At 48.6% G+C, this 23,670-nt stretch overlaps 1 protein-coding gene across 1 annotated transcript in view; it reads right to left on the bottom strand.

The window, feature by feature from the left end:
* The window catches only part of UBQLN1 (ubiquilin 1), a 124,556-nt gene extending 101,088 nt beyond the window's left edge, over positions 1-23,468 (bottom strand). The window contains exon 1 of the mRNA XM_082248183.1: positions 23,112-23,468. Within this exon, the coding sequence (XP_082104309.1) occupies positions 23,112-23,234 (123 nt within the window). The 5' untranslated portion in view covers positions 23,235-23,468. The remainder of the gene's footprint in view (positions 1-23,111) is intronic.
* Positions 23,469-23,670: the final 202 nt, after the last annotated feature.

The raw sequence follows: 23,670 nt of genomic DNA, 5'->3' as shown, positions 1-23,670 counted from the left end.
GCCCAGGAAAGCAAATAACGCAGGGTATAAACAACCCGACAGCCAGGGACCCACAAAAAAACAAGGGTCCCCTATGGCACTGCCGCACAGAGAACTTTGCGGCCAAAGGAGGCATCAGCTGATGCCAGAACATCAATCATAGAATTTGGAAAAGGTGTGCACCGATGACCAAGTCGCAGCCTTGCACACCTGGGTCACCGAGGCCTGATGCCGGTAAGCCCAGGACGTACTCATTGATCTGGTAGAGTGCGCCTTAACAGGGAAGGGCGGAACCCGTTCCTTCAAAGCATAGGCCTGGACAATCGTCTGCCTGATCCGTTTGGCAATGGTCGCCACAGACGGCGCCATGCCCTTCCGAGGTCCCTCAGGAAGGACAAAGAGGGAATCTGATTTCCGAAAGGATTCAGTGGACGACAGGTAAACCCTGATCGCCCTGACAACATCCAAGGAATGCAACGCAACCTCCTTAGGATGCTTAGGCTTTGCACAGAGAGAAGGCAAAACAATGTCCTCATTAAGGTGAAAGTCAGACACCACCTTAGGGAGAAATGACGAATTAGGCCGCAAGACCACCTTATCTTTATGAACCACCAGGTAAGGAGAGAGGCAAGACAACGCCGCCAACCTTGACACCCTGCAAGCCAAAGTGATCGCCACTAGAAAGGCAACCTTCTTAGACAGCAGAGGCAACGATATCTCCCGGATGTTTTCAAAGGGAGAACGCTGTAACGCGGACAGAACCAAGTTCAAGTCCCATGGAGGTAAAGGCTCCCTCCGGGGAGGGGCCAAATGTCGCACACCTTGAATGAAGGTGCGAATTAAGGAATGAGACGCCACAGGGCGTTGAAAAAGAACAGCCAGTGCAGATACCTGGCCCTTTATCGTGGCCAGCGCCAGGCGCTGGTCCACACCAGTCTGGAGGAAAGCCAACGCTCTCGTCACCGAGTATGAGCGAGGAGAAAACCCCCTGGACTCACACCAGGCAAAATAAGCTTTCCAAGTACGGTAATCTTACCAGACGAGGCTTTTCTAGCCTTGATCAAAGTAGGAATGACCTCTGGGGAGAGACCCCTGTCTCTCAGGACCTGGCTTTCAACAGCCAGGCCGTTAAAGCCAGCGACTGTAAAGCAGGATGGAAGATCGGTCCCTGAGGCAGGAGATCTTCCCGCATCGGCAGCCGCCAAGGAGGTTTGACTGCTAAGTGAACGATGACCGCGTACTAGGACCGATGTGGCCAGTCCGGTGCCACTAGAATCACCAAGTTCGGTTCTGAGGCCAGCCTGCGAAGGAACCTGGATAACAACTGAATCGGAGGAAAGGCATACATCAGACGATACTGATGCCAAGGGGCCACCAGCGCATCCGAGGCGCCCACCCGAGGATCGCGCGTTCTTGCCACGAACCTTTCCACCTTGTGGTTTAGCCGAGACGCGAACAGATCCACGACTGGGGATCCCCACTTTGCACACAGCATTTGGAAGACCTGCCTGGCGGCTCAGATAATCTGCCTGTCAATTCTCCACACCCGGAATGTGAACTGCCGAAATCGCCGGGACATGAGTCTCGGCCCAAGACAGAATGTCAGTCACCTCCCGGGCCGCCCGGGCACTCCTGGTGCCCCCTTGGTGGTTTATGTAAGCCACCGCGGTAGCATTGTCCATCTGTACCCGAACGGGCCGGCCCCGAAGTCGATCCGACCACTGGAAGAGACAGTTTTATCGCTCTCAATTCCAATATGTTTATCGGAAGGGAGGATTCCTCCTCCGACCAAGTGCCCTGGGCAGACAGGTTGCCCAGTATTCCCCCCCCAGCCCAACAGGCTGGCATCCGTGGTAATCACCGTCCACAGTAACGGACGGAAGGATTTCCCTTCCAACACAGCCGGGGACTGAAGCCACCACAGAAGATCCATACTGGTCTGGCGACTCAACAAGACACTCAGATCCAAGGACTGAGGTAGTCTGTCCCACCTGGCCAGGATCTCCGCTTGAAGAGACCGTGTGTGAAACTGAGCAAAGGGTATCGCCTCGAAGGCTGATACCATCAATCCAAGGGACCGCATACAGGTCCTGAGTGACGAGGATTGGTTGTCCCTAAGGGACCTGATCTCGTCCTGAAGGGTCCGGAGCTCGTCCTTCGGCAGAAACACTTTCGCTTGAGCAGAGTCCAGAACCATTCCCAGATAGGGAAGACGAAACGAAGGAGACGTCGACTTCTGAACGTTGATGGTCCAACCAAACTCCTGGAGCGTCTGTACCGTAGTCGACAGATCGCACAACAGGCTCTGACTGGCACTCGATCTTAACAGGAGATTGTCCAGATATCTCAAGATTGCAATGCCCTGTGCCCTCAACAGGCCCAGAACAGGCGCCGAAGCGAGACCGAAAGGTGGCGCTACGAACTGATAGTGGTCCTCCGCTATGGCGAACCGGAGGTACCTCTGATGACCCTCGAAAATGGGGCAGGTATGCATCCTTCAGGTCTATAGAGGCCAGGAATTCCCCTGGACTCAGAGAGGCCACCACCGAGCGGAGGGGTTCCATACGGAACTTTCGAACGCGCACAAAGCAGTTCAGAGCTTTCAGGTCCAGGATAGGACGCAACTTGCCCTCCTTCCTGGGCACAGTGAACAGATTAGAATAAAACCCCCAAAACCTGTCCCGATGAGGCGCCCTGGGGTCAAATGAAGATTTGAGGGAAAGAATTTGTCCGCCGGCCGTGAAAGAAATTCGATCTTGTATCCTGATCGAATGATTTCCTGAACCCACCTGTCCGGAATTCGGAGCAGCCAAGGTTGGAGGAAACCACGCAAACGTCCCCCCACCCCTGAAACGGGTGAGGGCGTCCCTTCAGGCAGAGGCGGATTGAGCTGCCGCACCGGCATGGCCGGACTTTTGCTTGCCCGCCCAGGGCGTTTTCTGGCCACCTTGGCCCTTGAAAGGTTTGCCCTTGTTTTGTGGCTTAAAGGCACGAAAGGACCCCTGATTGGGTCTAAAGGCGGGACCCCGCTTGCCGCAAAAAGGCTTGTTCTTCGAAATCTGGGGCAGCAAAGTGCTTTTGCCCCCAGTGACTCCTTTTACCAAGGTATCCAAAGCCTCGCCAAAAAGGCAAGACCCTGCATAGGGAAAAATCAGCCACAGTTTTCCGTGATGTCTGGTCAGCTGACCAGCTCTTCAGCCAGATCAGTCGACGGTTAAGTACCGCAACACTAGACAGGCGTGCAGCCAAAGGGGCCTCATTCAAGGCCGCATCGCACAAATACATGACCCCTTGATGAATTTGGTCCACCATGGCCAGCGTACCAGGGGGGGGGGGGGCAGAATCAGACACGAGAGTGCGTCTGAGCACCTTAGTCCAATCTTCCACCGCCTGAGCCACCATGACAGAAGCGAAAATAGTTTTGAGCATGGAACCCGCCACCATGTAGGCATGGCGGGCAAGAGACTCCAACCTCCTGTCCGTAGGACCTCGGAACACCGGGGTATCCTCAGTGGGAACCAGAGCAGCCTTGTTTAACACGGCCACCGTGTGATCCACCTGGGGAGCCACACACCAGCGCGAATCCGTAGAAGGCGCAAAGGGGTAGAGCAGTTTAAACCGATTAGGCACCATAAAAGGGCGTTTCTCAAACTGCGCCATTGTTCATTCACAGTGTGATGAAACTCAGCGGGGCAGGGAAAAACATGCGCCGACTTGCGGGTCCTATGTGTACCAAAAGGAGGACACAATGCCCGGAGGAGTGGGCTCATCCTCCAAATGTAGTGATTCTTTTACAGAAGAAATCAACGCATCAATAGCTGCGCGTTCTTCAGGCGACCCCGGGGGAGAATCATCAACCCCTTACACCTCTGCCTCAGATCCCAGTGGTTCCAGGGACGAGCGAGACCCTGAAAAGGGCACGCCAGCCACAGCAGCCACATCACCATCTGAATCAGAGGAGAAAGGTGATCTAGGCCTTTTCCTAGCAGCTCGTTCAGCCATCAGCACCTCCATTTTTGACACTAAAGTCGCCACCACAGCGGCCAATTTAGGTATAACGGGGGGTTCAGCAGAACTGGGGTCCCCCACCAAGGCTGGGGGGAATTTGCTGTCCTGAGATTCCATTGCAAAAAACAATGACAAAAAGTACTGGCCCTTTAAAAGCGCTGCGGATTGCGCAGCCAAACGCTAAATACACTGTGTACACAGACCCCCCAAAAGGGACAAAACTGAGCCAGGAAGGATAAAAAAAAGAGATATGGAAGAGACAGTCTGCAGAGCCCCACAGAGTGTTACCACACCGATCGCTGCTCCAGAGGAAAAGGAAGTGAGGTCACCAGAGGCTGAACTATATGCTGCAAGGCTAAGGGAAAACGGCTGCCCATAGAAAGTAATGGGAGGCTTCGGCAAGATGGCCACCAACATGTGCTCGGAACGATCGTTCTGCCACACACAAGATGGCGCCAAAACACCACACAGCAAGCTGTTAGCAAAGCCCGTAGTGAAGCCAGACATGTTGCCCACATCCAAAATGGCGGACCGTGCGGTTTTTAGCCGCAGCAGCCGCTTCACACACAGTCTGCACCTCCCAAACACTGAAAGTGACACAGGAGAGGGGCCCCCAAAACCACAAAGCGCCAGCAGTGCAATAAAAAAGACCCCCGCAGGGATCGCATCAGGGAGCCCCACAAAACGCACAGACATGAGGGGACACACAGCAACACAGGACTGCCACCCCAGACAGAGGCCCCACACAGAAAAGTACTTACCTGTACCGGATGCCTCTATTAACGGAAAGCCTCTGTCCTCAGATGACAGGGAATGCCGTCAACCAAAATGCAGGACACTGCAGCACCTAACCGCATAAGCGTCCAGTGAGGTAGCCACCTCACAGGCTGCATCCCTGCTGCGAACAGGGATGGGCCGTTCATAGCGCAAGGGCGAACCATTGCCGAATGCTCGATGGCGGGCTGGGTATCCCTCTGACCCTCTGCCCTGGAGAGCCAGGGCGGCCAGTCCGATTCCCAGGTCCGCAAATTCCATCTTCATCCGAAGATCCGACTAAAACTAAAGCTGACAAAATAAACAGCTAAGAAAGCAAAGAAAAAACTGACATTCTTGCAAAGAAAAATCATAAGAAAAGATTAGAAGGCTGAGACTGTAGCCCCAGCACAGGGAAGCCTATCTACTCCTAACGCTAGGCAGAGACAAACTGAGTTGGGATGGCTTACTGCAGGGGGGGGTATTGACCAGTGGGACAGCCCCCATGGGTGTGTCTATGCTAAAAGCTTTTGTTTCTAACAAGTCTTATGCCTAGCTACTCCTGCGGAGCAGAAGTCAATACCCATTGGTGAAGACTATATGAGGGGCGGCGACTGTCGTTGGACGTAAGAGAAAGGAAAAATTAAAAAAAAAAAAAAATAAATAAAAAGGAAAAAAAAAAAAATGAAGTTCTGGGTATACTGTGGATACACTGTAAATAAGGGACATGCATGAAATTGGTAAAACCAATACATAAAGTGTATTTATAGTCAAAATGTAAAATCATACTGTATATCCGTTTCCACATTGTTTTTCTATTGTTTCTAGCTTACTCCTAATAATCATTAGAATCTTGAATTTGTAAAGTTACTTTGTGAAGATCCCCACAGTTACCTCCTTGATTTCTGTGACACATTCACCAAACCTTGTGGGTAGATACTGCTGTGTCACACATTTCACAGAGCCTGCCATCTGAACCACAGGAGGTGCTGAGAGGAGGAGTGCCAGGAGGCAGAGTCAGTACAGAAATCACTGCTTGAAGGCAGCAATTTATGGGATTTTTTGTTTTTAGAAATTAAACCACCTGCCGACCACTCACAGTAAATATACTACGAGCAGGTGCAGACATAATCACATACAGTGCATCCAGAAAGTATTCACAGCACAGAGATGGTTGTTCTTCTAGAAGGTTCTCCACTCTCCACAGAGAAATGCCGGAGCTCTGTCAGAGTGACCATTAGGTCCTTGGTTACCTCCCTGACTAAGGCCCTTCACCCCTGATCACTCAGTTTCAAGATTACAAAACAAACTTCTTTCACATTGTCATTATGGGATATTGTTTGCAGAATTGTGAGAAAAATAATTTAACACATTTTGGAATAAGTCTGCAACATAAAATATGGAAAAAGTGAAGCACTGTAGCTGTACGCTGGCTCTTTTTTCTATGTTCAGCAACGCAGATGCGCATGCTCCCTGCCGACCCATGCTGCGATTGGACACAGCACGAGTTTGGCAGCTGATTTCATCCAATGAGTTTCAATTTTGTCCAATCCCACACAGTTCTGTGTTTACAAAAACACAGAACTCTGTGTACTGTGAACAGTGAACTGGCTGTTTCTTCTACCTGAAAAGCAGGGAGAAAAAACAGCCAGATAGTAAAGTAAAAGAAACACACATTACACGTGTTAAACACAGCGAATTCCTTTATTGCCCCTAAATGTTAACCCTCTTCCCAACATCAATAGTAGAGTGTTCGTTTACAGTATTAGGGTCACTAGTGACCTCAGGGTCAGTTAGTGACCCTCCCAGATAATGTGTGTTAGTACCAGAATGCCCACCATTGTCGTGTGCGGTGGATAGGTTAAGAAAAAGGTTAAAAAAAAAAAAGAGGTCGTCTTCATAAAGCCTCTTTAGACGCTGAAAAGGCATTTGACTCCATTGAGTGGGGTTATCTTTGGGAGGTGAGGAGGAGTAGATTTGGGCAGGGCTTGACAACTTTGCCTGAAATCTAGGAGCCAGCTAAAAAAGTTAGGAGCCAGTTTTTTTTTTTTTTTAAACAAACAACCAAGCTTTATTTCCAAAAAAATAACATAATAAATGTACACATAAAAACGACTAGAACCTCACTCTCCTCTAAGCGCAATCGGATGGAAACACACTGTCTCTTTCCATCCGATGCCATCTGATCCGTTCCACGGGATGGATAGAAAATAGAACACCCATCCGTCTGTTTTCGGCGACCAGGATCAGATGGCGGCAGATTACTGCCCCACAGAGGAGACTGAAGGGTCTGATCAGGTCTGCCTGAAAAACTGACAGGCGGACCTGATCAGACAGCCCGTGTGAAAGGAGCCTTCGGCTGTGTGGCTGTGGCATGGCGATGAGGAAAAAAAAAAAAATTATATAATATATATATATATATATATACACACACATATATATATACATATATTATATACAGTACAGACCAAAAGTTTGGACACACCTTCTCATTCAAAGAGTTTTCTTTATTTTCATGACTATGAAAATTGTAGATTCACATTGAAGGCATCAAAACTATGAATTTCACATGTGGGTGGAATTATATACATAACAAAAAAGTGTGCAACAACTGAAAATATGTCATATTCTAGGTTCTTCAAAGAAGCCGCCTTTTGCTTTGCACACTCTTGGCATTCTCTTGATTAGCTTCAAGAGGTAGTCACCTGAAATGGTCTTCCAACAGTCTCGAAGGAGTTCCCAAAGATGCTTAGCACTTGTTGGCCCTTTTGCCTTCACTCTGCGGCCCAGCTCACCCCAAACCAACTCGATTGGGTTCAGGTCCGGTGACTGTGGAGGCCAGGTCATCTGCAGCAGCACCCCATCACTCTCCTTCTTGGTCAAATAGCCCTTACACAGCCTGGAGGTGTGTTTGGAGTCATTGTCCTGTTGAAAAATAAATGATGGTCCAACTAAACGCAAACCGGATGGAATAGCATGCCGCTGCAAGATGCTGTGGTAGCCATGCTGGTTCAGTATGCCTTCAATTTTGAATAAATCCCCAACAGTGTCACCAGCAACGCACCCCCACACCATCACACCTCCTCCATGCTTCACGGTGGGAACTAGGCATGTAGAGTCCATCCGTTCACCTTTTCTGCGTCGCACAAAGACACGGTGGTTGGAACCAAAGATCTCAAATTTGGACTCATCAGACCAAAGCACAGATTTCCACTGGTCTAATGTCCATTCCTTGTGTTCTTTAGCCCAAACAAGTCTCTTCTGCTTGTTGCCTTTCTTTAGCAGTGGTTTCCTAGCAGATATTCTACCATGAAGGCCTGATTCACACAGTCTCCTCTTAACAGTTGTTCTAGAGATGTGTCTGCTGCTAGAACTCCGTGTGCCATTGACCTGGTCTCTAATCTGAGCTTCTGTTAACCTGCGATTTCTGAGGCTGGTGACTCGGATGAACTTATCCTCCGCAGCAGAGGTGACTCTTGGTCTTCCTTTCCTGGGGCGGCCCGCATGTGAGCCAGTTTCTTTGTAGCGCTTGATGGATTTTGTGACTGCACTTGGGGACACTTTCAAAGTTTTCCCAATTTTTTCGGACTGACTGGCCTTCATTTCTTAAAGTAATGATGGCCACTCGTTTTCCTGTACTTAGAATTTGTATTATGGCAAGAAAAAAGCAGCTAACAGTCTATTCAGTAGGACTATCAGCTGTGTATCCACCTGACTTCTGCACAACACAACTGATGGTCCCAACCAGTGTTAATTTCGTCGACTAAAACCGACTAAAACATTTTCGTCGACTAACACAATTCAGATGACTAAAATACGACTAAAACTAAAATGGCATTTTAGTCTTAAGACTAAAATACGACTAAAACTAAAATGGCATTTTAGTCAAAAGACTATAACTAAAACTAAATTGAAATTTGCTGCCAAAAATTAACACTGGTGCATGCTCAGAGCATAAATAATAACATATTAGATTTTTCACTCCAGGACCAGCAGTAGTATATAATGAGTTTGGAAATTGTAGAGAAATGCTTAAATAATGCATTACAAATTACAATTGAACTACACCCATTTGATTATAGATGACTAAAATGAGTTTTAGTCGACTAAAATGTAGGGCGTTTTAGTCGACTAAAATGTACTGGAGTTTTAGTCGACTAAATACGACTAAAACTAAAACACTTGCAGAAGACTTAAATAGGACTAAAACTAAAATGCCATTTTAGTCCTAAGACTAAGACTAAATTGAAATTTGCTGCCAAAATTAACACTGGTCCCAACCCCATTTATAAGGCAAGAAATCACACTTATTAAACCTGACAGGGCACACCTGTGAAGTGAAAACCATTTCAGGTGACTTCCTCTTGAAATGCGACTACAATTTTCATAGTCACGAAAATAAAGAAAACTCTTTGAATGAGAAGGTGTGTCCAAACTTTTGGTCTGTACTGTATATATATATAGAACGGAATTTTTGTAAAATCTTACCGTAAAATTCCTTTCTCTGAGTCCTCCGACAGTCGCCGCCCCTTCATAATCTTCACCAATGGGTAATTGACCTTTTCTCCGCAGGAGTAGCTAGGCAACAAGATTTGGTAATATCAAAGCTTTTAGCATATCACACCCCTAGGGGGCGGTCCCCTTAGTCAATACCTCCCTGCTTCCAGCATTCTCAACTCAGTTTCAGTAGCATAGCAGTAGAGTACATAAACAAACCCAAAAGAGGGGCGGGGGCGGCGACTGTCGGAGGACTCAGAGAAAGGAATTTTACGGTAAGATTTTACAAAAATTCAGTTTTCTCTTACGTCCTTCGACAGTCGCCGCCCCTTCATAATCTTCACCAATGGGACGTCCCAGAGCAGTGTAGACATGAGGGGTGGGAAAAAAAACGCAGCCGTGCATAAAGCAACGCAGTACCCACATCAGAGAAAGGAACCTTACCAAGGTAAGAGAACCAACCTGGCAACAGGAAAACGTGCTCAACAGGAGCAACAACCCAGGAAGAACAAGTAACCCAGGGGTAAAAACACCCCAACAGCCAAGGGCCCAAACAAGGGACCCTAAGGCACTACCGCACTAAGAACTTTACGGCCAAAGGAAGCATCTGCCGATGCCTGAACATCCACTTTGTAAAATTTGGAGATGGTGTGAACGGACGACCAAGTCGCCGCCTTACACACCTGGGCCACAGAAACCTGATGACGAAAGGCCCAAGACGTACTCAGAGATCTGGTAGAGTGCGCCTTCACAGGGAAAGGAGGAACCTTCCCTCTCAAAGCATAGGCTTGTACAATCGTCTGTCTGATCCATTTGGCGATGGTAGCAACCGACGCCACCATGCCCTTCCGAGGTCCATCTGGAAGGACGAATAGGGAATCTGACTTGCGAAAGGACTTAGCCGATGACAGGTAAACCCTGATCGCCCAAACAACATCCAAGGCATGCAAAGCCACCTTCTTTGGATGCTTAGGCTTCGCGCAAAGCGAAGGCAAGACAATGTCCTCATTCAGGTGAAACTCCCAGATCCTTTTCGGAAGAAAAGATGGGTTAGGTCGCAAGACCACCTTATCCTTGTGAATCACCAGGTAGGGAGAGCTGCAGGACAAATTTGCCAGCTCCGACACCCTGCGAGCCGAAGTGATCGCCACCAAAAAGGCAACCTTTTTGGACAACAGAGACAACGAGATCTCCCTGATCTTTTCAAAGGGAGCCTGTTGTAACACGGACAGAACCAAGTTCAAGTCCCATGGAGGCAAAGGTTCTCTCCTAGGAGGGGCCAAATGTCGCACCCCCTGAACAAAGGTGCTAACTAATGAATTAGACGCCACAGGGCGTTGAAAAAGAACGGCCAACACTCTCGACACCGAGTATGAGTGAGGGGAATACCCCCTGGACTCACACCAGGCAAAATACGCTTTCCAAGTACGGTAGTAAATTTTTCCCGAAGAGGCTTTTCTAGCCTTGATCAAAGTGGAAATAACCTCAGGGGAGAGACCCCTATCCTTCAGGACCTGGCTTTCAACAGCCAGGCCATTAAAGCCAGCGACTGTAAAGCAGGATGGAATATCGGCCCTTGAGACAGAAGGTCTTCCCGAAGCGGCAGGCGCCACGGAGCGTCGACTGCCAGATTTACGAGGTCTGTGTACCAAGACCGGCGAGGCCAGTCCGGTGCCACCAGAATCACCGCGTGCGGTTCCGAGACCAATCTGCGAAGCAACCTGGACAGCAGCTGAATCGGTGGAAAGGCATACATCAGACGATACTGATGCTAGGGCGCCACTAACGCGTCTGAGGCGTCTGCCTGAGGATCGCGCGTCCTTGCCACGAACCTTTCCACCGTGTTGTTCAGACGAGACGCGAACAGGTCCACATCCGGAAGACCCCACTTCGCGCACAACATCTGGAAGACATCCGGGTGAAGAGACCACTCCCCCTGGTCCAGGGCCTGGCGACTCAGATAGTCCGCCTGCCAGTTTTCCACCCCCGGAATGTGCACAGCCGTTACCGCCGGGACGTGTGTCTCGGCCCACGACAGAATGCCGTTTACTTCCCGAGCAGCACGGGCACTCCTGGTGCCCCCTTGATGGTTGATGTAGGCCACCGCTGTGGCATTGTCCGTCTGAACCTGAACCGGACGGCCCTGAAGCCGTTCCGACCAGTGCAGAAGGCAAAGTTTTATCGCTCGCAATTCCAGAATGTTGATCGGAAGGGAGGATTCCTCCTCCGACCAAGTTCCCTGGGCGGACAGAACGCCCAGAACACCACCCCAGCCCGACAGGCTGGCATCCGTGGTGATCACCGTCCACGACAAAGGACGAAAGGACTTGCCCCCCGACACCGCCGGGGACTGGAGCCACCACAAAAGACCCCTTCGGGTGTGGCGGCTCAACAAAAGCTGCCGATCCAGAGATTGCGGACGCCCGTCCCACTTGGCCAGGATCTCCGCCTGAAGACTCCGCGTGTGAAACTGGGCGAAGGGAATCGCCTCGAAAGCCGAGACCATTAGACCTAGACATCTCATACATGTCCGGAGGGACGAGCACTGAGTGTCCCTGAGGGACCTGACCTCGTCCTGAAGTGTCCGGAGCTTGTCTTCCGGCAGGAAGACCTTCGCTTGAGCAGAGTCCAGGATCATCCCCAGGTAGGGAAGACGAACCGACGGACACAACGTTGATTTTGGAAAATGTATCGTCCAACCGAACTCCTGCAGAGTCTGCATCGTGGTGGACAGGTCGTTCACCAGGCCCTGACTGGTCGCAGACCGAAGCAAGATATCGTCCAGATATCCCAAGACAGAGACGCCCTAGGCTCTCAATAAGGCCAGGACCGGTGCAAGCACCTTGGTGAAAACCCGCGGGGCCAAAGCGAGACCGAAGGGCAACGCCACGAATTGGTAATGGTCCTCCGCAATGGCGAATCGAAGGTACCTCCGGTGACCCTCAAAAATGGGGATGTGAAGGTACGCATCCTTCAGATCGATGGAGGCCATGAATTCCCCCGGACTCAGGGCAGCCACCACTGAGCGCAGGGATTCCATGCGGAACTTGCGCACCCGCACAAAGCAGTTCAGAGCTTTCAAGTCCAGAATCGGACGTACCTTGCCCTCCTTTCTGGGCACAGTGAACAGATTGGAGTAGAACCCCCGAAATCTGTCCCGATGAGGCACCGGAACCACCACTCCCTGGGCCCGCAGGTCCCGCACCGCCAGGTGCAGATCCTGCAAACGCTCCGGAGACAGCTGAAGATTTGAAGGAAAAAATCTGCTCGCCGGCTGAGAGAGAAACTCGATCTTGTATCCAGATCGAACGATTTCCTGAACCCACCTGTCCCGAATGCAGGCCAGCCAGGGTTGAAGAAAACCGAGCAAACGTCCCCCCACCCCAGAACCGGGTGAGGGCGCCCCTTCAGGCCGAACTGGTATGGGCAGCGGACCCGGACTGGCCGGACTTCTGCTTACCCGCCCACGGCTTCTTCTGGGAGCCTTGGCCCTTGAAGGGCTTGCCCTTGTATTGCGACCGAAAGGCACGAAAGGACCCCTGAGGGGGCCTAAACGAGGTATTCTTCTTACCGCGAACAAACTTATTCTTGTGAATGTGGGGTAAGAGAGTGCTCTTACCCCCGGAAATTCCCTTTATCAGAGTATCCAAAGACTCGCCAAAAAGGCGAGATCCCGCGTAGGGAAGATTAGCTAGAGTCTTGCGAGAGGATTGGTCAACCGACCAACATTTCAGCCATATTAGGCGACGGTTCAACACCGCTACACTGGAGAGGCGTGCAGCCAAAGGGACTAAATCCAAGTCCGCATCGCACAAATACATGACACCCTGATGAATCTGATCTATCATAGCTAATGTTGTCGGCGGAGCAGAGTCAGCCACCAGGGTACGCCTGAGCACCTGCGTCCAATCCGCAATAGCTTGGGCTGCCATGATGGAAGCAAAAATAGGCTTCAGCATAGAACCAGCAACCGTATAAGCATGACGGGCCAGAGACTCCAATCTCCTGTCCGTAGGGTCCCGGAACACCGGGGTATCCTCAGCAGGAATCGCAGTGGATTTATTCAAAACTGCCACCGCGTGATCCACTTGAGGCGGCACACACCAACGCTCATCAGTGGTGGGTGTAAATGGATAACGCAGCTTGAACTTACTTGGCACAGTAAAGGGCTTCTTTAAATTGCGCCATTGCTCATCAACTGCGCGCTGAAATTCCGCAGGGCAGGGAAAAACCTGCGCTGATTTGCGTTTCCTTTTCGTCCCATAAGAGGACATCAAAGCAGGAGGACATGGTTCATCCTGCAGATGCAAGGTTTCCTTGATAAAAGTAATCAACTCATCCATGAGTTCAAGCTCTTCAGGCGAGCCAGGGGGAGAAGTATCAACTCCTTCTACCTCAGCCTCCCCCTCGGACCCCACAAGGTCCAGAGATGAACGAGACCCTGAGAAGGGCACTACAGCCATAGCAGCCCCATCGCCCTCTGAATCACAGGAAATAGATAACCTGGGCCGTTTTGCGGATCGATCAGCCATTAGCATCTGCACCTGAGAAGCCAAATTCGCTACAACAGCAGCCAGATCAACCCCCTCGGGGGATGCAGCAGCCCCTTGGCCCCCCACCAGGGTGGGAGGAAACTTGCAATCCTGAGAATCCATGCCCCAGTATCAACTGAAAAAAAGGACTGCCCCTTTAAAACCGCGGCGAGCGCAGCCCACCGCACACTACTGTATGTACCGACCCCCGCAGGGATAAGGAGCACTGAGCAAGGAAATACAGGATAAGGAAGGTAAAAACCTGGAGAGAGGACACAGCTGCTGCCACCGATCGCTGTTCCAGTGAAAAAGGAAGTGATGCAATGACTGACCGACCTATATAGCCTATGAAGGCTCCACAAACATGTCCGCTCGGCTGAGGAATTAAGGCAACAAGAAAATGGCGCCGACATGTGCTTGCATGATCGACCGCCGCTAAAATGGCGGCGTTTGGCGCCAAAACACACCGCTGTATTAAACAGGGCCGGTTACCACAGTTTTATCCCAAACAATGGCGGACCGCATCAGCGGCCGCCGCACAGCATGTCTGAGCCCAGTCTGCCCATACAGTACACATAGCAGAGCGGGAGAGCCCCCCCGCAGCCCACAGAAAGGCAGCTATTCCACACAGGAATCTGACAGGGAGCGCACTCACACAGACATGTGGGTCACACAGTCACAGACTGACACCCAAACAGACAGGTCCCCACATAGAATTTTAGTTACCATTCCGGATGGCGTGGGGAGCCGTCTCCAGCGACCAAACCGCTGTACTGAGGACAGGGAGTGTCGCAGCCAGGACACAGTGGATTGCGGTGCGAAACCGCAAATGGCGTCCGGTGAGGTAGCCACCTCACAGGCAGCATCCCTGCAGCGAACAGGGATGGGTCGTTCAATATGCCAGGGAAAACCTGAGCTGAACGCTCGATGGCAGGCTGGAGAAACCCCTGGCTCTCAGCCCTGGGATCCAGGGTGGCCAGTCCGAGACCCAGCTCCGCATGATCTATCTTCATCCGAAGAAAACTAAACTAATGCTGAGAAAAAAACAGCCAAGTAAAAGAAAGAGAAAAAACACTTGAAATAAAATCAAAAAGGAGGATAGAAGGCTGAGACTGAAAGCCCCAGCACAGGAACAGCCAGCTACTCCTAAGCTAGGCAATTGAAAACTGAGTTAAGAATGCTGGAAGCAGGGAGGTATTGACTGAGGGGACCGCCCCCTAGGGGTGTGATATGCTAAAAGCTTTGATATTAAGAGAAATATATTATATATATAATAATAACCACACTCCCTGTCCACTTACCTTTAAGCAAAGGTAAGTGGGCAGGGAGATGAAGCCTGCAAAAACTTCCCTCTCATCTCCTCTTGGGAAGGAGATGGACAGGCATTGAGGAAACAGCCATTAGTGACAGCTTGTCAAACTCCCGGCCACCACAAGAGGGCGCCAGTTCCCCGTTCTCTCCCTGAAGAAGGCCGAAAAAGCCGCGGCCTCAATTATCGGATGGCGCTGTAGTCCGTGCACTTGGTGAGTGCAATGCGACCTGGCGCCCAGGGTTTGTCGAGCCCTGGATTTGGGTTTGGTCCCAAGTTCCTTAGTTGGCTCAATATACTATACCGAGCACCCACTGCACGTATCTAAACTAAGGATAGGATTTTTGAGGTTTTTCCCCTACAGCGGGGTACCCGCCAAGGGTGTCCCCTCTCTTCTTCCCTTTTTGCCCTGGCTCTGGAGCCATTGGCCATATTGATTTGGGTTCCCCGCCATGCTGAAGGGTTGTGGATCAGTCCCTTGGAGAAAAAGGTTTAGCTTTATGCGGATTATGCCCTTCTGTATCTGCATTGTGTCAACTCATACCTGCGAGCAGTGCTAGCGCTCATTGGGCGCTCCCATTAACTGGTCGAAATCTGTACTCTTTGCCCTTGACCTCCTGGCAAAGGCTACAGCGATAGTTACCCCACTATTGTAGGTTGATTTCTAATATTAAGGTATCCATATTTAGCGAGACCCTGCCCGGTTTTACGATTTCAATATCCACACTCTGCTCATACAACTGCGTAATAGATGCTCCTTCTGGGGACCCTACCCTTAAACCTGATGGGGCATATCAATCTTATCAGGATGGTTTTCCTCCCCAAATGTATTTATACATTTCAAAACTAACTGCCCTGTATGGAGAACAGGTTTTCTTTCCATTGTGTTAAACACCTTTCTATGGGGCGGACGCCTTTGGCATCTGGCGAAGTCTACTTTGTGTCTCCCTGTGCGATGTGGAGGGTTGGCATTGCCTAATTTCCTGGTATATTACTGAACAGCTATATTGTCTCAGTCCGCTGGTGGTTGGTCTGCTCTTGGACCAATGCGGCTGTATGCTTGGAGGCTGCCCTTTTGGGCTCTTTCAATGAGCTTGGTAACCTGGTGTATAGGGGCCTCAAGGCTTATGTTGTCCTCCGCATCCGACTAGGACAACTCTTATGCCTCGTACACACGCAACGATTATCGGCCGGCCGATCGGCCGTCTTTTGTCCAGTGTTGTTGTGTTGGTTGGTTGGTGTTCCAAGCAGATTGGCTACCATGCACAGCTGCACTAGATTCTGAGTTCTCCAGTTTTTATAAATCCCCCCCCGTGTAATTTCTATTAATTGTCCCATTCCTCTGCTATTTGCATGAATAACCACTGACAGGTTTTCCTGCCACGGTGCCACCAAGAAAAAAAGGAGAAAGGTGACAGCGGAGAGATCTCCAGCTGATTGATAGCCTCAGCTCTGTTCCTGTGTGAAGGGGGGGGGGGGTGTCTCTTCCCTGTAATAAGCTCTCAAAGCTCCCCTCAATGAGCTCTGCAGGATGTAACTTCAGCTCTCTGTCCCTTCTTCTGACAGTTGAGACAAGCTATCAAGGAACACAATTTTTTTTTGCTTAGAATGAAGATCACGATTTTCAAAATCTTTTTTTATAGATTATAAACCATTTGAAGTAAAGCTGTGACTACCCCCCCCCCCCCTCTGTCATGATAATAATGGGTTAAATAAAGACAGCTCACATTTGAAAAAGCATGGCAACACTGTACACTTCACGAAGAGGGATGAAGGGTGCATTGTCCCCGGGCCTATGTCTGAAGAAAAAAACCACAATACATAGTCTCTCAGTTGATGTTAGTTCCTGTATCGGTGCGCCATTTGCATTCCACGCTGGCTACGCCGCGACCGACGGCTTCCCCTCCAATACCTTAGTAATCCCACCACAATACCAATGCCAGCATCCCAGGGACACCCTTGATCCCAGCATCTACACAAATGTGAGCTGATCATTTTTACTACGCAGACACCCCAACCTGCAAAAACTCAATTTAGGGAGGTGGCACTCCGCCCGCCCCCCCCCCCCCCACCAATTTAACACTAGAGGATGATCAAATACAATGCAATCAGTATACAGAGATTTACTTCTGAGAGATATTAAAGGAACACTAACCACCATGACTACTTCAGTGATTTGAAGTGGTGATGGTGGTAGGAGTCAGAAACACTGCACATGCTGGGATACTTACAATTATGCGCTGGGGGCTAGTTGTACCCCTAGCACATGTGACTTACTGCTGACGGGTACTCCTGGCTGGTACTGCTGGCGAAGAGTGAGTGAGAGGATCGGCGCAGAGCCGGTGCTTCCTGCAGCTCTCCTCGGCCTCCTTTCACAGGCGGACTGCATTTTATGTCACTCCATCTGTGACAGAACGAAGCCGAAACTATATAGGAAGCATTGGCTCCATTCTGACAGCTGAGCTCTGACAACAGACAGCCAGGATATCATCCAGGTGTCAGGCAGCTGCAGCCGACATACCGGAGACTTGGGATGTCTGGCTATGTGTCATACCCAGATGGAAGGCTTAACCCACGGCACTGAGAATCGTTAATTCTCTGCATTGTGGATACTCCCCTTCTTTTACTGTCCTCAATCCATCTGCTTAAAGTACAGAGCTCAGTTTGGTATGTATTGCTAGAGAGCTTTTTTGGGGGGGGATGTGATTAGCACAGGGCCAATCAGCACTGTCCAGACAGAGGGCAGGGGTCATGCAGCCTCATAGGACAGTCAAGAGGTGTTGAAAACTCCTCCTACAAGCTTTATCTAGACACTGATAGAAGTCTTTAAGCCTGCTATATACTGCTGATCAGAGCAGGAATTTAGCAGTTTAAATTCACTTAAATAATTTAATTTTCATGTACTGTAGGAGACCAGATATAGTGAATGCAGGATCCAGTAACACTTTAACCACTTGCTGACCGCCAGCCGCAGATATACTGCGGCAGGCTGGCTCAGCTGCGCAAACCGCCGTACCTGCGCGTGCCCACCCCCACTGGGCAGCAGGGATGCTGATCCACGGGACTGGCGGCAGCAATTGCCGCCGGGCACCATGATCGCTCCCTGCTGAGAGGACGACGACGGTCGGCTGTTGTAAACACAGCAGACTGTTCTCTCTGGAATGAGAACAGAGCGCCTGTGATCCTCCTATTTAGGATCACAGGTCTCAGTGTTCATTTCACAAGTCCCTCCCCCATACAGTTAGAAAACACTCCCCTAGGCTCACACTTAACCCTTTGATCACCCCTGGGTTAACCCCTTCCCCGCCAGTGTCATTATTACAGTAACAGTGCATATTTTCAGCACTGATTACTGTAAGTAATGTCACTGGTCCCACAAAAGTGTCAAAAATGTCAGGGGTCTGATCTGTCCGCTGCAATGTTGCAGTGCCGCTAAAAATCGCAGATCGCCATTACTAGTAAAAAAAAATAAAAAATAAAAATGACATCTTTCCCCTAGTTTGTAGACGCGATAACTTTTGCGCAAACCAACCAAAACACATCCCGCCTAACCTATAGCAAAATGTTGGCGGTGGTGGTAGCTTTCCCGTTCTTACTCGATGTCATGTGAAGTCCTTCAGAACATGCCACTTGGAGGCGAGCAATGTAGCGATGGGTGGTGCATTGTATCGCTCGGACACAGCGCATCTCCAATCGCGGTAAAGAGCCTATGACATAGGCTATTTACCATGTGATCAGCTGTGTCCAATCACAGCTGATCACAGTGCCACTAGGAAGTGCTGGTTATTGCCATTCCTCTACTTACGCTGACAGCGCGTGAGTAGACCTGAGCTGATAAGTGGCTTTTGTGATGGGGGGAGAATCTGCATTGATAAACAGCGCATTGATTAGTGCTGCATATTGGTGCCCCCTCATCAGTCGACGTCAGTGAAGGCGCAAAATTACTTACAAAAGTTTATAACAGAAACAAAACAAAAAAAAAAACTTTTTTTTAATTCAATTTGCGGTCTTTATCCATTTGTTTAGCAAAAAAAAAAAAAAAATCTGTGGTTTTCAAATACCACCAAAAGAAAGCTCGGTCTGAAAAAAAAAAATAAAAAAAATAAAAATAATAATTTGTTTGGATATAGCGCTTCATGACTGCGCAATTGTGAAGTGTGACAGCACTAAAAGCTGAAAATTGGCCTGGGCAGGAAGGGGGTGAAAGTGCCTGGTATGGAAGTGGTAAAGGATAAGTCCAGCGAAAACCTAACAAACGGTAAACCTGCTCTGTGCCACATTCTAAACCTAACCCATCTAACCCTGTAAAGCAAAAATCACTGTACTTACCTTTTCTGCACCAGATCAGGTCCCATGCTGAGCTGTCAGCAGCGGCTTCGGCGTGGAAGCAGGTGCGGGAGAGGCACTAGACAACAGAAGCCCCATATTAAGTCTATAGGTGACATCCCTTCCCATTCAATTCAATTCACAGCCGCTGTTGGTCCTCTCTTGCACACTGCTTCTGGCGCTGGAGTCCAGGCCGGTTTGGGTGCAGAATAGGCAAGTACAGTGATTTTTGCTTTACATGTTTAGATAGATTAGGTTTAGAATGTGGCAAAGAGCAGGTTTAGTGTTAGTTAGGTTTTATCCTTTAAATAACATACAAATAGCCAAAACTTTGTTAAGTTTGGATAGATAGAGAAAGCAAGGGTTAAAGCTCTGACTTTCTCTGTTGTGGTGACTCTGAAAGTGGGGGAAAATCCAAACTTATCAGTTTTCACCAGAAGAGAAAATTCTCAGAGAAGGGACATTTGTTCTGGTGACAACTAGTGATTGTGCTCAGGTGTGTTTCTGGAGCGTGTAAAACAGAAATAATCACCCGCGCCAGGAGACACCTATGTGGGTTGAATATTAGTTAAATATCTAAAGTGATTACAAATATTTATGAGCAGCTGCTAGGCCCCCTCCTGCTATGGAAAAATGATTGATACAAAAAAAAATGATTGAAAGGTGAGAAACACCTACCCCCCCGGGTCTGCTCTTGCTAGCGAATGAACCAAACTATTATTAAATAATATGGGAATTAACCTCAAATATCTACTATTAGAAAAAATGGGATATATTTAGGAAGTGGATAGTGAATTACATAAATTGTGAATGAGGTAATTGTAGCCGTATTAGTGCACTTGCGACAGAGACAATTGAGTACTGTCCGTGATACTTTTTTTATTTGCACTAACATACAATTTTTCAGGACAAGCTTTCGGGGTATGTCCCCTTCTTCAAGATCCAAGCAGTACTGATACTGATTAACAAAATGTTTAGCAGAATGGTGTTTTGTCAACATTCTGCTAAACATTTTGTGAATCAGTACTGCTTGGATCTTGATAAATTGTGAAAAAAGATTATTTTAAGTGTTGTGAAATATCCCACACTACATAAATAAAAAAAAGTGTGTACACAATCGTGGGATATCTAATGATGAAAAGTGAAAACAACCCTATAATTATATATATATATATATATATATATATATATATATATATATATATATATATATATACACACACACATATACATGCACACACATATTGTTTTCACTGTTCATCATTAGATATCCCACTATCGTGTACACACTTAAAGCGGAGTTCCACCCTGGGAACGTTTTTTTTAATAAAAATACCCCCGGGACAGTCAGGGCTAGTGCATTCCACAATGGATAGCCTCTGATCTGTCCCGGGTTGCACTTACCTTTTAGGAGAAATACTTACCTTGAAAATGTATTGTCCAGCGCTGCCATCTCAGGTGTGGGCAGCTTGAAGCCAGCGTGATCCTCTTCTGTGTCCTCTTCCGTCTTCTTCGGTCCCACGATGCACTGCACCGGCCCCGCCGTCACTTCCGGCATGCCCAGAAGCTGTTTTGCAAGGTATGACGGCGCCTGCACTGGAACTGACGTCGGGGCCGGTGCAGGCGCATTGATTCCTGGGAGCGATGACGTTCAGCTCCCAGGAATCATTGCAAAGCCAGGAAGTGACGAATCGCCGTGGCCGCCGAGGGGAGGAAGAGGAAGTAAGGTAAGTATATTTTCTTCTAAACCAGGTAAGTAAAAAAAAATAAAAATAAATTGCGATTATCTATTTGTTTTTCAGGTGACCCGGAGCCAGAAGATGGAGGCAAGTCTAATTTTAGGGTGGAACTCCACTTTAAATAAAGAGTGTGTACACGATAGTGAACAGTAAAAACAAACCCCTATGTAGGACTACCTCACCTTATATAACACAATATTATTATTATTGTTAGAATTTCTGCATTGTTGGCACATTGCACAGTTTGTGTCATTGGTTGTCACAACTTTTTAAGGGTTCACATACCCAATTTTTTCTTAAAGGGACTAAGTGCTTTAATATATACATAAGGGGTTGTTTTCGCTGTTCATCATTAGATATCCCACGATCGTGTACACACTTATTTATGTAGTGTGGGATATTTCACAACACCTAAAATAATCTTTTTGCGCAATTTATGTAATTAACTATCCACTCCCTAAATATATCCCATTTTTTTCTAATAGGAGATATTTGAGGTTAACCGCTTGCCGACTGCGCACAGTATATTTACTGCGGCAGTCAGCCCCGGCCAGGCAGAGTGACGTAGGTCTACGTCGCTCGCCTGTCACTCCTTCTAGAGCCAATAGCGGGCGAGCGCGCGCCCGCCGAGGCTCGTTCACGGAGGAGTGCGGGAGTGTGACTGGCGGACCCGATGTCCGCCGGTCACACTACGATCGCCGGTACAGCGGGAGAAAGACAGAGCGGCTTATGTAAACAAGCCGCCTGTCAGTTCTCCCTGTGTAAAAATGAAGATCAGACGGTTCTACTATGTAGGACCGTTGATCTTTGTTTTTACACCAATAGCAATGTCCCTACACAGTTAGAAGCACGCCCCTAGGACACACTTAACCCCTCCCTGTCCAATACTGTTAACCCCTTCCCTGCCAGTGTCATTTTTGCAGTAACAGTGCATATATATAGCACTGATTACTGCAGTAATGTCACTGGTACCCCCAAAAGTGTCAAAAATGTCAGTCAAGGGTCTGATCTGTCCGCCGCAATGTCGCAGTACCGCAAAAAAAAAAAAATCACAGATCGCCGCCATTACTCGTTAAAAAAAAAAACACCAAAAATGACAAAAATCTTTCCCTTTGATAGTAAACGCTTTAACTTTTGCGCAAACCAATCAAAATACGCTTTTTGCGATTTTTTTTACCAAACATAGGTAGCGTAAAACAAATTGGCCGAAAATGTTAAAAAATTTTGATTTTTAAATTTTTTTGGGGGGGAATTTCATATAAAAAAAAGTGAAAAATATCGTTATTTTTGCAAAAATTACGCTCTTTTTTTGTTTATAGCGCGTGATCAAAAAAATCGCACAGGTGATCAAATACCACCAAAAGAAAGCTCTGTTTGTGGGAAAAAAGGACGTGAAATTCGTTTAGGTACAGCGTCGCACGACCGCGCAATTGTCCGTTAAAGTCACGCAGTAAAAAAAAAAAAAAAAAAAAAAAAAAAAAAAATCGCAAAAAACCCCCTGGTCAGGAAGGGGGTAAAATCTTCCGGGGCTTAAGTGGTTAATTCCTATATTACTTAATAATAGTGTTCAGGATCGTAGTCCAGCCAGGAAGCTGACACTGCACACCACCAATCACAGGCAGTGAGGCAATTCCCTGTCTGTGCAGCTGTGGAACAGGAAATGTCTCACTGCCAGTGATTGGCGGTGTGCAGTGTCTGCTTCCCAGCGGGATTGCTCAGGTGGGTTGGGACTACGATCCCAAACACACCTGAGCCCATCACTAGTGACAACTAAGGATGATGATTTCTCCATTTCCTTTCACTTCCTGTTGTGTCTATAGGACAGGAAGTGGAGGGAAATGTCAGTGGCTGATGGGGAGGGATACAAATGGAAGAAAAAGCCTTCGTTTACACATTGTGTTCACCTCACACAGCCCACATCTGATAATATACAAGGCTTCTTCTCCTGGTGAAGGTGTGCTCTCTCACCTCTCTGACACTGCTGTTCTCCGGCACAGCGAACTCCTCTTTCTCCTTGGGGGTCTTCACTGTGACTTTAATAATCCTCGGAGAGTCGGAGGAGGAAGAGGATGGTGCGGGGGGCTCGGACATGGCTGTGTGAAGGCGGAGAGGATGGAACAGCCGCTTAGTATGGCGGAGGAAGCTATATGAGCCGGTCCTGAGTGATGTCTCCTATAGAGCCAGCTCTGGGTACACCATGTGTCAGGCGCTCTCCGGCTCTCGGGCGGTGCTGGCGCAGCTCAGGCCGCACTAACAGCTCTTCCTCATAGCACAGCGTCACCACTACGTCACCGCACAGAACTCTGGGACAGTCTGTAGTGACCGGTGTTCCGTGCCTTCGCTCACTGTGGGTTCTCGTCGCTTTCTTTTTTTGTTAGCTTCACTGCAGTGAGAAAGCCTAAGCTTGTACACTCACTAGTAATAAGCCAGCAGTTCCTTCTCGTAAAGGAAGATAGAAAAAAAAAAAAGAGGACTGCGGTCGCGAAATGATGACGTTTGCAGTGTCATAGAAACTGCTAGAACAGAG

This window comes from Pelophylax lessonae (genome assembly GCF_965119305.1).
Source record: "Pelophylax lessonae genome assembly, chromosome: 1".
NCBI classification, from domain to species: domain Eukaryota; kingdom Metazoa; phylum Chordata; class Amphibia; order Anura; family Ranidae; genus Pelophylax; species Pelophylax lessonae.
The sequence above is the reverse complement of the archived record's forward strand: the minus strand, read 5'-3'. Positions and strand labels throughout refer to the sequence as shown.